The 13,853-nt window shown below is 41.3% G+C and overlaps 1 protein-coding gene across 1 annotated transcript in view; it reads left to right on the forward strand.

Moving 5' to 3' along the window:
• The window catches only part of si:dkey-288a3.2 (protein phosphatase 1 regulatory subunit 37), a 96,933-nt gene extending 88,937 nt beyond the window's left edge, over positions 1-7,996 (forward strand). The window contains exon 12 of the mRNA XM_053433794.1: positions 7,850-7,996. Within this exon, the coding sequence (XP_053289769.1) occupies positions 7,850-7,996 (147 nt within the window). The remainder of the gene's footprint in view (positions 1-7,849) is intronic.
• The last annotated feature ends 5,857 nt before the right edge of the window (positions 7,997-13,853 follow it).

Consider the following 13,853-nt stretch of genomic DNA (forward strand, 5'->3'; position numbering starts at 1 on the left):
AGACAGACGTTCCATGAGCTTTGGGGTGATTTTATACATCAAAATGCGCAAGAAGGAAGCAAACAATAAAGAATAATTAATGAGACAGCATTGAAGATAAAATTGTAATGCAAAAACAGATTGTTAGTAATTTTTTTTTCTTTTTCAAAAGTGTGAAATCCAATTTCCTCAATACACTGATACGGAAAGTCAAATACGTTTTGTTGAAATCAATAAAAAGAGTCAATGTAACATCATTCAGTGTTTCTCTACAATCACAAAAAGTGCATAAAGCCCCTTCCGGGGACAGTGTGCAGGTCCCTACTCTCAGAAGCCCATTTGAGGGATCCCTCACCCAGGATGGACAATGTGCAAATATGGCATGTGTAGCTGAACACATCAACCAAATTGCAATGTTAGTGTACAGTATATGTTTACAACATTTACACATGACCCTTTTATTCTCAGCTGACCCTAGGGCAGCGCTGTATATATGAGAAGGTGATAGAGATTAATGTGCCAGCTCTGACACTGAAAATGTGTAGATTTCTTCTGGGTACATTTTTAAAAACACATTTTATATGCAAGCTTGTAACATCATTCTTGACCTTGAAAATAATTAATAAAGGAACTGCAGTAACTCATGAATGACAAACATCAGCTGAAAAATGTCCCTTACCATTTAGAAAACAGATGATTAAGTCAATGAACTTCATTAACAAGAATCCCATCATACTTTACATATATTTCAGGATTATTTAGGACTCGTACAATATGTCACTATCTCTTACATTCTCTTCTGTTGTGCTAATCCATTTCAAACTGTAAGCATGTGCAGCTCTTACTTTTCATGGTGACACAGGCATATTCAGGTGAACAAAAATGCCAGAACACAACTGGAACAGAAATATAGAAGGAGTGCATTATTCAGTCCTTGAACTCTCATCACAAGTTAAAACTTGTTAGGCAGTAGACTGCGTAGTATAAAACTATTGTCATGGGAATTTCTCAATAGTCAAGCACAAGTCATTACAATGTCTTTCTGGAAGTTTATTCTACATCTGCAGATGGGCATCAATGTACAAGACCATGGAATGGATTTCATACAATGAGCAATGACATGCAGGAAAAGCAGCACTTTATACATCTCCAAGCCCCTCCTAGAGAGGAGACAAATGTTATTGATCAACCTCTTTCATGTTAAGCAATAGGTGACCCATATCCTGTCACCTATCTTTCCCAGACCTTTGGAATGTAGCATCTACTGTTCAAGATCCCTTGAGTAGTTTACAAACACAAATCCTCTGTTCTGTTAAGTGATTTGTTTGGTGACCTCGTCAGTGAGGATGTCACATAACAGTCATGAGAGCAACCCTGACTTCTCAGGCAACATTTGTTATCTTTCGAAAACATCAATATCAATCATTGCCCTAATGAGTAAAATTTCTATCACACTATAATTACAGTGAATCCATATAACATGCCTATCAACAGCCACAAACATGGACTAATGTTTAATGCACATACATAGTTTAAAAGTAGCACAAGTAAATAAGAGTCTAAGATAAAGTCAAACTTAGCTTAAAGCTTAACTTATTCAATTTTGTTCACATGTTCACTGTGGTGAACCTGTACAAAATGGACATCACAATATCTAGTTGTTATGACTTTTTGCAAGCAGTTGCATATTTTGCAAAACAACAAAATGGGTGCTAACTCTCTTTGGCTTATAAGGCTAAGTATAAAATATAATTATTCTCTCTCTCACACACAAACACACAGACACACACACACACACACACACACACACACACTCACACACACACACACACACACTCACACACACACACACACACACACACACACACACACACACACACACACACACACACACACAAACACACAAACCAGCAGAAGGTTGCTTTGCTGTTCTCCACATGCTCGTGTCTCACCCATCCAGCCCCCCATGTCCTCCTCCTCCTTCACCACCTCACCTACCCCCGGTGTTGGCAAAGGCATCTGTGTGTGTGTGTGTGTGTGTGTATGTCAGGCTAGCTGCTGCGTGGTGAGCATGCCCTCTGTCATTCATGCAGAGCAGCCCTGTCCAACTGTCACTTCCTGACAGGCCGATAATCAATCTCTTTATTAACTGCTCTGCTGCAGACCACCGCACAGAGATGAGGAGGGAGAGGGGTTGAATAGAATGGAAGGAGGAAGGGGAAAAGAGGAGCAGAACTCGGGCTGCAGCTTAGAAGTTTTTGTTTTGTTAAAGGAATTGATCGAATTTTACAACAACAATTGTAGCTTTTATTTTGAAAGGCTATAGGATACAATACAATCTTTGAAAGATGATTCCCCCTGATGACTGTTATTACAACACTCATTCTGTGTCAGCTCTGCTTCTTGTTTTCATAGAGATAGATCTGACTTAACATGTTCAACTTCCTTCTTCCTGCTAGCGAGTAACTTGATGACCAGCAGTATTCAAAGCCAACCTGGTAATTAGATTAAATTGCTATTTCATATTACTTCATTCATTCACTCTGATATTGTGTGTATCTCATCATGCTATTTCTGCTGGGTAGAAAGTAATGTATCAGTTCTCAACCTTTGAATAAATGTGCCAATTTAAAAAGTCTTACAACCAAAATAACCTACTCCCAAGTGTCACTTTTGTTGTTGCTTTTTTTCTGTCTGTGGCCCATGAAGTAAATACCCCAATGCAAACAAGATAAAGGGCTAAAAAATTTGTAAAGCCGGAGAGTTGAGACAATTCCTTGTTGATGTGTCAACATCATCCCTTTCCCACACAGTCATTGGATGTAATGCAGACAATATTTTTCTGTAAAAAAATGCATGTTTGCTTGAATGACAAGAGTTTCTGTAATTTTAATGTAGTTTAATCACACCTTAGGTCCAATCAGGCACTCTATCCATCTTTTAAGCCAACATATGGATTCTTTCAAACGTGCTGCTAAAGTATCATGATCTATTTTCTTGTTTTTTATTAAAAGGCAGAAGGTAATAAGAGCGGAGTCAAAGAGGGGGTCTGTCCTGACCTGCTGGTGTTGCTGTTGGTTTTTGGGAGGCTGGGCTTTCCTGACAGCCTCTCACCTGCCGTCACAGTGATAATTTATGAGGTGGGAATGTACATCAGTGATTGTGGTGGCCAGCAGCCAGGAGGCAGAACACTTACTGTCTACTGCACTGTCTCTCAATTAAATTCTCCTTCCATTGTTTTGTTCAGTTTTTTCATCTTTCTCTGATAAGCTCCTCCACACATAATCAGAAAGTGATTTGATGACTTTACAAGATGAATTTCCTCTACTGTTTCTAAAGATAATAAATCTCCAAGATAAAAGAAACTTGTGGAAATGTTACATTATAGCAACTGAGTCCACTCACACATCACTTTATTAGGAACTGTCCACCTGCTTATAAAAGCAATTACCTGAGAACATTGTATAAAATCCTGCCGGTAAAATCCAGGAACTTTGTTCACATCAAACAGAATTGAGGAAAAATATATGACCTTGGTGCTTTCAACTGTGAAAGGATGTTGGTGTCAGATGGGTTAGATTACGTTTTTTTTTCTCTAAGATGTCACTCATAGCGGAGCCAAAAACAAACAACCTCCAATGACTAGCAGTCCTCGGTTTGATGAGAGACATCAGAGGAGAAGGCTGGTTGGAGCTCACAGATGCTACGGTAATACAGATAACCACACTTTTTAGCTGTGGTGAGCAGAAAAGCATCTCAGAATCAACATTTGAAAACTTGATGTGGATGTATTACAACAACAGAGACCAGGACAGATTCCACTCCTGTCAGCTAAGAACAGAAATGTGAGGCTGCAGCCACACAGACTCACCAACACTGGACAGTTGAAGACTGAAAACCAAAGCCTGGTCTGAAGAATCTGGATTTTTGATTAGGCTAGCCTTGATATTCCGGCTTTTTATCTTTTATTTCATGTTGCATGCACCTGACACACCCAACACCTGAGAAACGGAGCTGTCCATGAGCAGATAGGAGAGTCAGAATAATTTTTTCTTCTTCTTCAGAATTATACATTATTATCAGTGAACCCTCCTCAAACAGTTCTTCAATAGAATACTTTTAATTGTTTTCGTGCTGGAAGTTGTCTGCAAAACTTTTTATAAACAGTCTATGGTGCAGAGAGAAGAAATCTTTATATTATCCTACCCAGTTGATCTGCAATGAAGTTTTTATAATCAATATCTTTTATAAAAATAAAACTGAATTTGCTTCATTACAGTTTTTTCCTATAGTTTTCGGTCATGTACCCATACTATGGTCACTTTTCCCTATCACTTAACACAGTGGGCTTTAGAGACACACACCTCTGCATATCTGTTAACCTTTGGTGCAAAATGCACTACATCAACCACACCACAAACAATGCTGCCATAACTTAACACATGTTTCCTCTCAGAACACTATGACCTAAAAAACACTAACATCTTGAAGCATTGCCAATTGCATATATAAAATGTTGCTGTGTCCTCCAGTTTGGCATAGATTTCCTGTAGTGTTGCATTGAAAAAAAGAGAAAAAACACAGACAAACACTTCTTTGGACTACAGTAATAAAGTTTGTAATATTACAGTATGACAATCCAAGCCAAGTATCTGCTGACAGTGTTCATATGTCGGTTTACCTCCCACAAAAGATGTCACAATTGAGTGTGGTAAATGTACTGTAATTGTAAATACAGTAAATACTGTAAGTGTTTTATGAGAAACTGAGAATAACAATTTTCAGTTTTTGTAATGCAAATTACATACAGTAAGTACGTAATATATGATCCAGAAACAAATCACAAACACAACAGTTTTTTTCACTGTGCTTTACTTTTTGGAGATTTTGTCACAGTGCAAGTGTTACACAAAACAGAAAATACATTACAAAGTCAAAAAATGTGTTCTAACAAAAAATGCAATGCACAAAACCTGCACATACTGTATATTACAGTAGCCCAACAGTGGCGCAGAATTGGGCTAATCCCTCCTATCCTCCGCATTTGGCCACAAATTTTCATCTACGTCGCAACGTATGGTTTCTCTTGCCATACAACGTGGATAAAATCTTTTGGAATGCCTTATCCAGGCCTGGATATCTTCTGGGGCTATGTCCATACACCCAGCAGCCATTGCCTCTAATAGGGACATCTGGTCCTGAGGGCGGTGGTCATAGACCTTCCATCTCCACGCCGAAAAGAATTCCACGATGGGGTTGAGGAAAGGAGAGTAAGGCGGAAGGAAAAGTGACATCATCCTAGGATGCGCCGCAAACCACCCTGTGACTTGCCGGGAGTGGTGAAAGGCCACATTGTCCCATACAATTACATACGTTGGTAGATTCTGCCTGTCTACCTCTCTTGCTGTGAGCCTTTCGTAAAGCTCATCTATGAAGGCAATTAGGCGTTCGGTGTTGTATGGGCCTATGCCGGCCTTCTGCAGCTGCAGTCCATCGTTCGAAATTGCTGCGCACATGGTGATGTTCGCACCCCTCTGGCCTGGAACATCTATCGTGGCCCTTTTCCCAATCAGGTTCCTTCCACGGCGACGTGTTTTTGCCAGGTTGAAGCCAGCCTCATCCACAAAGATGAACGCATGTTCATTCTCACTGGCTTCAAGTTCCATGGCTCTCTTCAGGAAATTAGAGAATACACAAGATACCATAAGACAAAAATGGCATAGCTTACAGTTTTGTGCAAAATCACAATCAACATGACAGTGTGTCCTGCGTTCAGTCTTACCTGGACGTACTGGTACCGGAGTTCCTTTATCCGCTCAGAGTTCCTCTCGAAGGGGACAGTGTAAAGCTGCTTCATTCGAATTTGGTGCTTTTTCAGCACTCTGGCGATGATCGTGGTGCCAACATTCTCAATGTTGGCAAATACACCAATGTCTGCGATGATGTTTGCACAAATTTCTCTTAGCCTTATACTATTGTTAGCAATAACCATTTGCACTATTGCATTTTCTTGTGGCAAAGTGAATTTTCTTCCCCTTCCACCTGAGTGGTGGGTTGTTGGGTCCTACAATAGTGAGTCAGACACAAATGCACTGATACGTCAGGAGAGTTTTGGAGACTTCTCACATCACATTACTACTGTTACAAACACATCAGTCAGAATGCTGTAAATACTGTATAGTACCTGTTAGTTTGTGTGAAAACCCTCACGATTGATGCCACCGTTGATCTTGGCAAGTTCGGCTGAACCCTCAGACCAGCTTCCCTCATGGACAGACCATGATTGATTACATGGTCGATGACAGTTGCTCTGATTTCATCAGATACAACTGTCCTCGCTGCTGCTGCTCCTCTCCCTCTCCCTCTTCCTCTACCTCTCCCTCTTCCTCTACCTCTTCCTCTTCCTCTACCTCTTCCTCTTCCTCCTACTCCACCTCCACCTCCACCTTCACCTCCACCTCTTCCTCTACCTCTACCTCTTCCTCCTACTCCACCTTCACCTCCACCTCCACCTTCACCTCCACCTCCACCTCCACCTCCACCTTCACCTTCACCTCCACCTCCACCTTCACCTTCACCTCCACCTCCACCTTCACCTCCACCTCTTCCTCTGCCTCTTCCTCTGCCTCTGCCTCTGCCTCTTGCTCTTGCTCTTGCTGCATCCATTTTCCTATACCAACTACGTAAAGAAGTCCAAAGCAAATGCCAAAGAAGGCCCTTTTTCAACGAGGCACAAATTACATGTAAAACACCTGAGTAGGTCTTTAGCTGAAATGACCACCAGGTGTTTTGCATTGCAAAACTTATCCTCTGTGTTTTGTACAGATCATTGTATGTAGTGTTGCTTTTACGTAAAAAAAGTAATTCCATGCCAATTCACCAAGAACTATGGTGCACAGGGGGAAAAAAATCTAAATTACTGTAAAATAAAATAAATAAACTATAAACTAAATATTTTTTCTTATTCAAACATGTAACTTCATTTGTCTGTCCAAATGCAGCATCTTTCCATCTACAGTGATCTAAATTACTGATAAGTTAGGTTTTGAACAGAAAGTTCACTGTTTTGAACAGAGTATCTAAACATTGGTAAAATATGCTGTAGTTCCACAGCGTTTTGCCGGTAGTGAACACTGACTGCGGCAGGTATCCATGAAATTTGGAAGAAGGCGTCATTGCCAGCATTTGTATCTTAGCATAGGGGCAAGTAACCACAGTTTGGTTCACATGGTCTACTGGTATGCTCACTGTGTGAAGTGTTTAGGGAATGTGAACATGGTTTAGGTAAATTGCCTAAAACGATAGGAAAAAACTGTAATCTTCACGTATGTGGTTTATATATAAGTTTGAAAGATTGACTTAATTGGTGTCAAATCTGCGAAGCAAGATTTGACACACAATCTTCAGACCCAAGTTCACTACTTTTTGGATAAAGGTTGGTATAGAGAGAGAAAGAAGCAGTTCGGGGAGAGAGGCCGAGCAGGAGGATGCGGTTAGCAGGCGCCATCAAGAGCTGCTCAGAGCAAACAGTGACTGGTTGGGCCGTTGCTCTTATTGCTGTTGAGGCCTTTGGGCAATATATGTAGTTCAGTCATGGTATGTTGACAGAGTATAAGAATGAAATGGTTAGCTGGCTATAAGTTCATAACAAATATGAATGTGTAACACAGTGCAAGTGAGAAATGCTGGTTTAAAAAAATCTAACTGAGGAGGGTCAAATACCAAGGTATTTTGTATCATTCCTTACCGAAACAAATCTTGTTAAATTATTGTTTTGTATTGTGTCTGATGAAAAATATGAATGACAAAATTGGCAATGTGATAATCCTGTTAAAGACTTTTATGGCTGTGTTCTTGTTTGCATCAACAGGATGAGTTTCTGGTGGAGACTCACATAAGGCTTCATTCAGAGATCACCCAGTGTTGCCTGACCAATGTCAGGTACTGCGGCCTCACAACAGACACCTCGGAGAAGTCGTCTTCTGAAGGACCAGCTGACAGCAAGACAACAGCCTGAGATCACACACATGCACATAGCACACAGAGGAGGGAATATGGCAAAGCTTGTACAGATCACCTCAGACACCAATCATGGATTCAGTCACACAGACGGCATGTCCCAGTGTCCCCAACCCAAACAGCTGACTAGCAGATATATGCAAATAATGATTCTATCTCAAATAATGATAGTCATAAAACTCCAAATCCAGGTAATAAAGGCGCCCTAATGAAACATGGGCCTCCCTGCTGCTTCCCACCTAATGTTCCTACCGGGCTGCTCCCCACTTTCCATAAAGCAATTTTGCAAGCCCTCCTCAAACATGAATCACCTAGAAATGAAGAGACCCCCGCCACAACCAACATCACCCCAACCCTTCCCTTTGGACAACACTCACATTGTGTGTGTGTGTGTGTGTGTGTGTGTGTGTGTGTGTAAGTGGATTTAGCTTGAACTCAACAAAACTAAGTTTCAGATAAGTGTATAAACAGTGCTTCAGTGAATAGAAATGTGAAGGGGTCTGTGGAGCTGTGTAAACTCAGACCTACACACACACTGGGCGGTTCCATGATTGATTTGATTCTGGATATCTGAAGACACAGATAATTTATCAGCTCTAGAATAAATGTGGAATAACTGTCATGAATGTAAAGTATTTTCCTCAAAATGAACCCCTCACATTTAGGCACCATGATCTGTAGTTCCAACACACATGTCTGTCAATATTGATGTGCAGTGACTAAAATTAAAGTTGAGAATTAACACTAAATGTAATATCCATTACGTTATTTCTCACTGAATATGCTGAGGCTCAGAGCCCCACAGCATGGAATACTTCTGGTCTTGACTATACGAGTGTTGAGGTGAATATGCAGTCGTTCCTCAAAAATGTAACTCATATTATTGCTGCTCTAATGAATATATATATTATTTTATTTTATTGACAATGCGCCCAATATGCATATACAATATGTAAGGGATTGGTTTTAATGACAAATTTACGACAGGTTCCATGGATGTAAAAACCTTGCAAAGTAGGGATGGCCACTGTTCAAAGTGCAGTTCATGCAGAAGAAAATGAACTAGTTCATGTTCATTTTTGGGGGATGGATATGGTTTATATAACAAACTTACTATCATGTATTTAGTATTAGGGGATCATCTCACTGTGTGTCGCTGTTTGAGTAAGTGGGGTGGGGCCTGTGTGTGTGGGTGTGTGTGTGTGTGTGTGTGTGGTTGTCATTTTAGCTGGCTCCTGTTTTTGTTCATGCCTATGGTTCATGCACAACACGGGGCGGCATTCCACATGCCGAAGTGTCCTCGGGCAAGATACTGAACCCCTCCGTTTTTCTCATATAGAAATAATGCTCTCCATAGATCCTCTGTATGACTGGGTGTGTCAATGGTTGAGTGGCAAAAAAAAGTACTGTAAAGCACTTTGAGTAGTAATTGGGACAAGAAAAGCTACTATATAAATACATTTCCCATTCTCAGATGAACTTCTTGACTTTGTCTTTTAACTCTTGTTGCCAACCAGAAGCTTAAGAACATGAAGTCTTAGATTGTGTGAAATAAAGCTGTCTTTTATCACAAGTAATTTTTCTGAAAATATCACTTTCATATAAAATGACCAATATAATGATGTTTCTGGTGAAAGTATTACTTCGGCCAGCTGCTGTTGATGCAGGTCACATGGTGTATGTAGATAGATGTTCCTCCTTCTAAAGTGGGGTGGCTGCAGGCCATCAAACTAAATTGTGTGCAGGTAAAGCAGACTTACAGTAAGTGCTGTGCAGTAAGTGCTGTGATATAAGTTCCTTCACTCTCATGACTAACACATCCATGTGTGGCCAACGATTTGACTCAACCTCCTCAACCCCAAACTAACCTTATGTTTCAGGCTCCTTTTCTTCATTCTCCTCCTCCTCAACTTCCTTGATCATAAGCCATGTGGGCATGGCGGCCTCCCATCTCCCTCTGTTCCAGCCAAAGTTGCCCCAGGACTGGTTTCAAACCCAAACCTGAGTCCAACCGTTGGACCCACCCTCCTGCCCTAAGGCCTGGGTGATCTGATGCCAGTCCAGTCCTGATGGCACAGGCAGAAGAGGCAGATGCCTGGACAGTCGGAGTAGTTCAGCTTCCACTAGCACTACTTTATCATAGTTAGGAAGGAGTGAGGGCATGGCATGAATATCAGCATGGTGCGCGCACACACACACACACACACATATGGCAGAAAAAAAGCTACCTGCACTTGAGTTGGAACCAAATTATTTGCTAATGGATTGTAGATTAACTGTGATCACTCATGATGATACATTTATAAATGTATCCTGTGTATGATGAATAGATGTTATAAAAGACAAACAAGTTATTTTGTTACAATCTATGTTTGCAAAGTGCATTCAGCTAAAACCTACTGATTAAAATTCTTAACCTGTGCACTTGCATACATCCAGACGCTTAATGCAGTGAAACAACATTAAAAAAATTTTTTTTAAAACACACTAAAGACGAATGGATTTGGAGTCAAACGAAAATTACCAAGGTATAAAATAAAAGATTCAAATCATTCAGATTTTACACATTGAAACAGTTTGTACAACTTTGGATAAACTGTTCCTCTGTGGATGATTAGGTGAAGTTTTCCCGAGCACTGATGTAAAGAAAAGGTCAGCACTGGTTGTAATCACTCATCACAGTCTGACATTACGGCTGAGCAATTAGGCGGGACAGTTGTGTATGTTACTGATGAACAATGGTTGAAGCCTGTCCAAATGCTCTAATCTATCACCCACCAAAACTTTTCCAAGCTTACACACACCCCACACATACACACACATGCACACACGCACCACTGGCTCCCTCCAAACATGAGCATCCACCTCACACACAGACACACACAAGCGCGTCCTGCTGTTGCTGGGCTATTAGAGGTGTTTCCATTGGTTTGATGAGTTTCTGGCCTACGCTCTCGGCCTCCCTGCTGAATGTGTGGCTTCCCCCACCCCCTCCTCCTGATCATCATCTTTCCCACTTGTCAACACAATCCCTCTATCCATCCGTCCTGAGGCCTGGTCCCAGCGGGTTCCATTCCACCCCTTGCAGCGTCCTCTGGGTGCTCTCTGCATCTCCCCATGGTCCCTCTGTCACTGCACACACAAACAGTTGTCTCAGGACACCAGCGAGGACCTTTGATTTATTACATTAGTTATTTGTACTCGGCTCACCACAATCCTATAGTGAAAGATTCATGCTCAGTTAATGTTACATGTGGAGCTTAAACAGTATTATGACCAAAAGTAGCTTTTTGTACAGCAACATTTATCAAGGAGCTAAAGGTTCCTGCAGACCCTTGCTTGCCTGTGTTTCCATTGTGGTCTAAATATCGGGGCTTCGGTTTATTAGCTTGCTGAGCTATGAACAACCTACCTCTATTCCACCAGGTGGCAGAAATGCAGAAGCAACAAAATGCTTGAGTACAAGACCAATCAGACATCTTCAGTTCAGCAAGCCCCACCCCTTCAATCAATACAATTGTATATGTATAGCCCATATTCACAAATCACAATTTGTCTCATAGGGATTTAACAATGTGAGACATCCTCTGCCCTTAACCCTCAACAAACTTTTAACAGGCTAAAAAGAAGGTAGAAACCCCAGAGAGAGCCACGTGTGAGGGATCCCTCTCCCAGGATGGACAGAAGTGCAATAGAAGCCACTTGTAATGGAGAAAATCAGAAAGATAAGGGTAATTGCAGCATTGATTAGAATAAACACTTTGTAGCATAATGGAAGGTCAATGAATTGATGGATTATTGTCAGTAATGGTCGAGTATCTGAGGAGAAATATTATGTATCAAGCAGTCACAGCTGATCATAGTCCATGCTCAGCTGACACCACTATCAGATGCAGACACCAAAGTAAAATCATTTAGAAAATAAAACATACTTCAGTGCAGAAGAAAATAATGATAAGAAAGAGAATGGGAAACAAAATATTTGTTATTAACTCTGTCCCAGTACAATACCTACTGAAATGTAGAGACCAATGCTTCATCCTGCACTATTGCAGTGCCTGTCCAATACACACATTACTAGCCAAAATCACAGAAAAGAGCTAAACACGAGTGCTCACTACGGAGACAACGCCGAAGTGTGGCTTAAAGGGGACATATTATGAAAATTCCACTTTTGTAGTGCTTCTACACGTTAATTTGGGTATCTGGCATGTCTACCATCTCAAAAACTCTGGAAAAAAAACAACTCCCGCGTTTTGTTGTGGTTCCTTTATGTAAGAAGCTATACAATAGAGTGCGTAGAATGGGAATACGACAAAAATTGACGACATCACCCAGCGAGCCCGAGCCGAGGAGGGGGCTTGGGCTCGTGACTTACCCCGACCGCAGGCTCTGCTTCTAGACCAGATCTCCGCCTCTCACCCCGCTCACCGGCTGGTTAGCGTCCCCCCTCGGTTAGCTTCCCAGCCAACACCCGCCGCCTCGAGCTGAGGAGGGTGCTGTGGCTCGTAACGTAACCCGGTCTCCTCCTCCACCAGATCTCCGCCTCCAGGGGGGGGGGGGGGGGGGGGGGGGGGCTATGCCATGTAGACCGACTGTGACGTCAATTCTGGTCGTATTCCCATTCTACGCACTCTATCCTATAGTTTCTTACATAGAGGAACTACAACAAATCGGGAGTTGTTTTTTTCCAGAGTTTTTGGGACGGTAGATATGCCAGATACCCAATTTAACGTGTAGAATCACTACAAAAGTGGATTTTTCATAATATGTCCCCTTTAAATGATCCTTACAGACATTTCATTAAGACCCCAAGGAGCCATATCAACTGTGGTGAAATGGGCATAATATGTCCCCTTTAACATATTTCTAAACACAATATACAAACAGGTTAACAATATAGGTGGTTTTAGTTTAGATATATTATAATATTGAGAGCCATCATGAACACTGCTTACCTTGCAGGACAATAAAAGTAAACTAAGAAATGTGGCTTTGCACATGGCACAAATCTCTGAGCAAGGGTGTCCCAGGAGGACAGACAGTGCGATTGGACTGGATTCTTGAGGGTAAACAGCGCAACAGCGCTACTCAGTGGCTTATAAAGGCTATTATCCTACATCACTATGAGCTTTTTAAGGAATGATGGTGCCATATTATTAAGGGCCTTGTAGGTGAGGAGGAGGATTTAAAATTATATTCTAAATTTTAACGGAATCAAGTGAAGTTAAGCTAATACAGGAGAAATGTGGTCTCTTCGCTTGGTTCTTGCTGCAGCATTTTGGACAAGCTTTTGTGGCTGTGCAAACTTTTGGTAACAGATTACAGGTGAGTTAAAGGGAAAGTTCACCCAGAAATGACAATTTACCCATTATCTACTCACCCTATGCCGATGGAGGGCAGGGTGAGGTGTTTAAGTCCACAAAACACTTTTGAGTTTCAGGGGTAAACAGTTTAGCAGCCGAATCCAATACAATTTAAGAAATTAATGACCTATCTTCAGATGTAATAAAACAACAGAAATAACATAACATGCCTCCTGCTCGTGTGGTGTCATCAAAGTGTCCACAAGCCCCATGCATTGATATTTGACTTGAAATTAGGTTATTATCAGTGTTTTAAGCCTAAAAGTGAACCAGAAGTGGCTAAGCTAGCGGATTACATTTCGGTCCCTGAATGCACCTCTTTGAAAGATATCAGAGTACATTTAATCTTAAAACTTTGTGTAAATGATGCTGTTTCGAGCTGAATTTGAATGTCTGGGCTTTCGGACACTCGTATGACACCACAGGAGCAGTATGTTGTGTTTTGGTACGTCTGAAGATAGTTCACTTACTTCTTCAATTGCATTGGAT

The sequence above is a fragment of the Pleuronectes platessa genome, chromosome 11 (genome assembly GCF_947347685.1).
Source record: "Pleuronectes platessa chromosome 11, fPlePla1.1, whole genome shotgun sequence".
NCBI classification, from domain to species: domain Eukaryota; kingdom Metazoa; phylum Chordata; class Actinopteri; order Pleuronectiformes; family Pleuronectidae; genus Pleuronectes; species Pleuronectes platessa.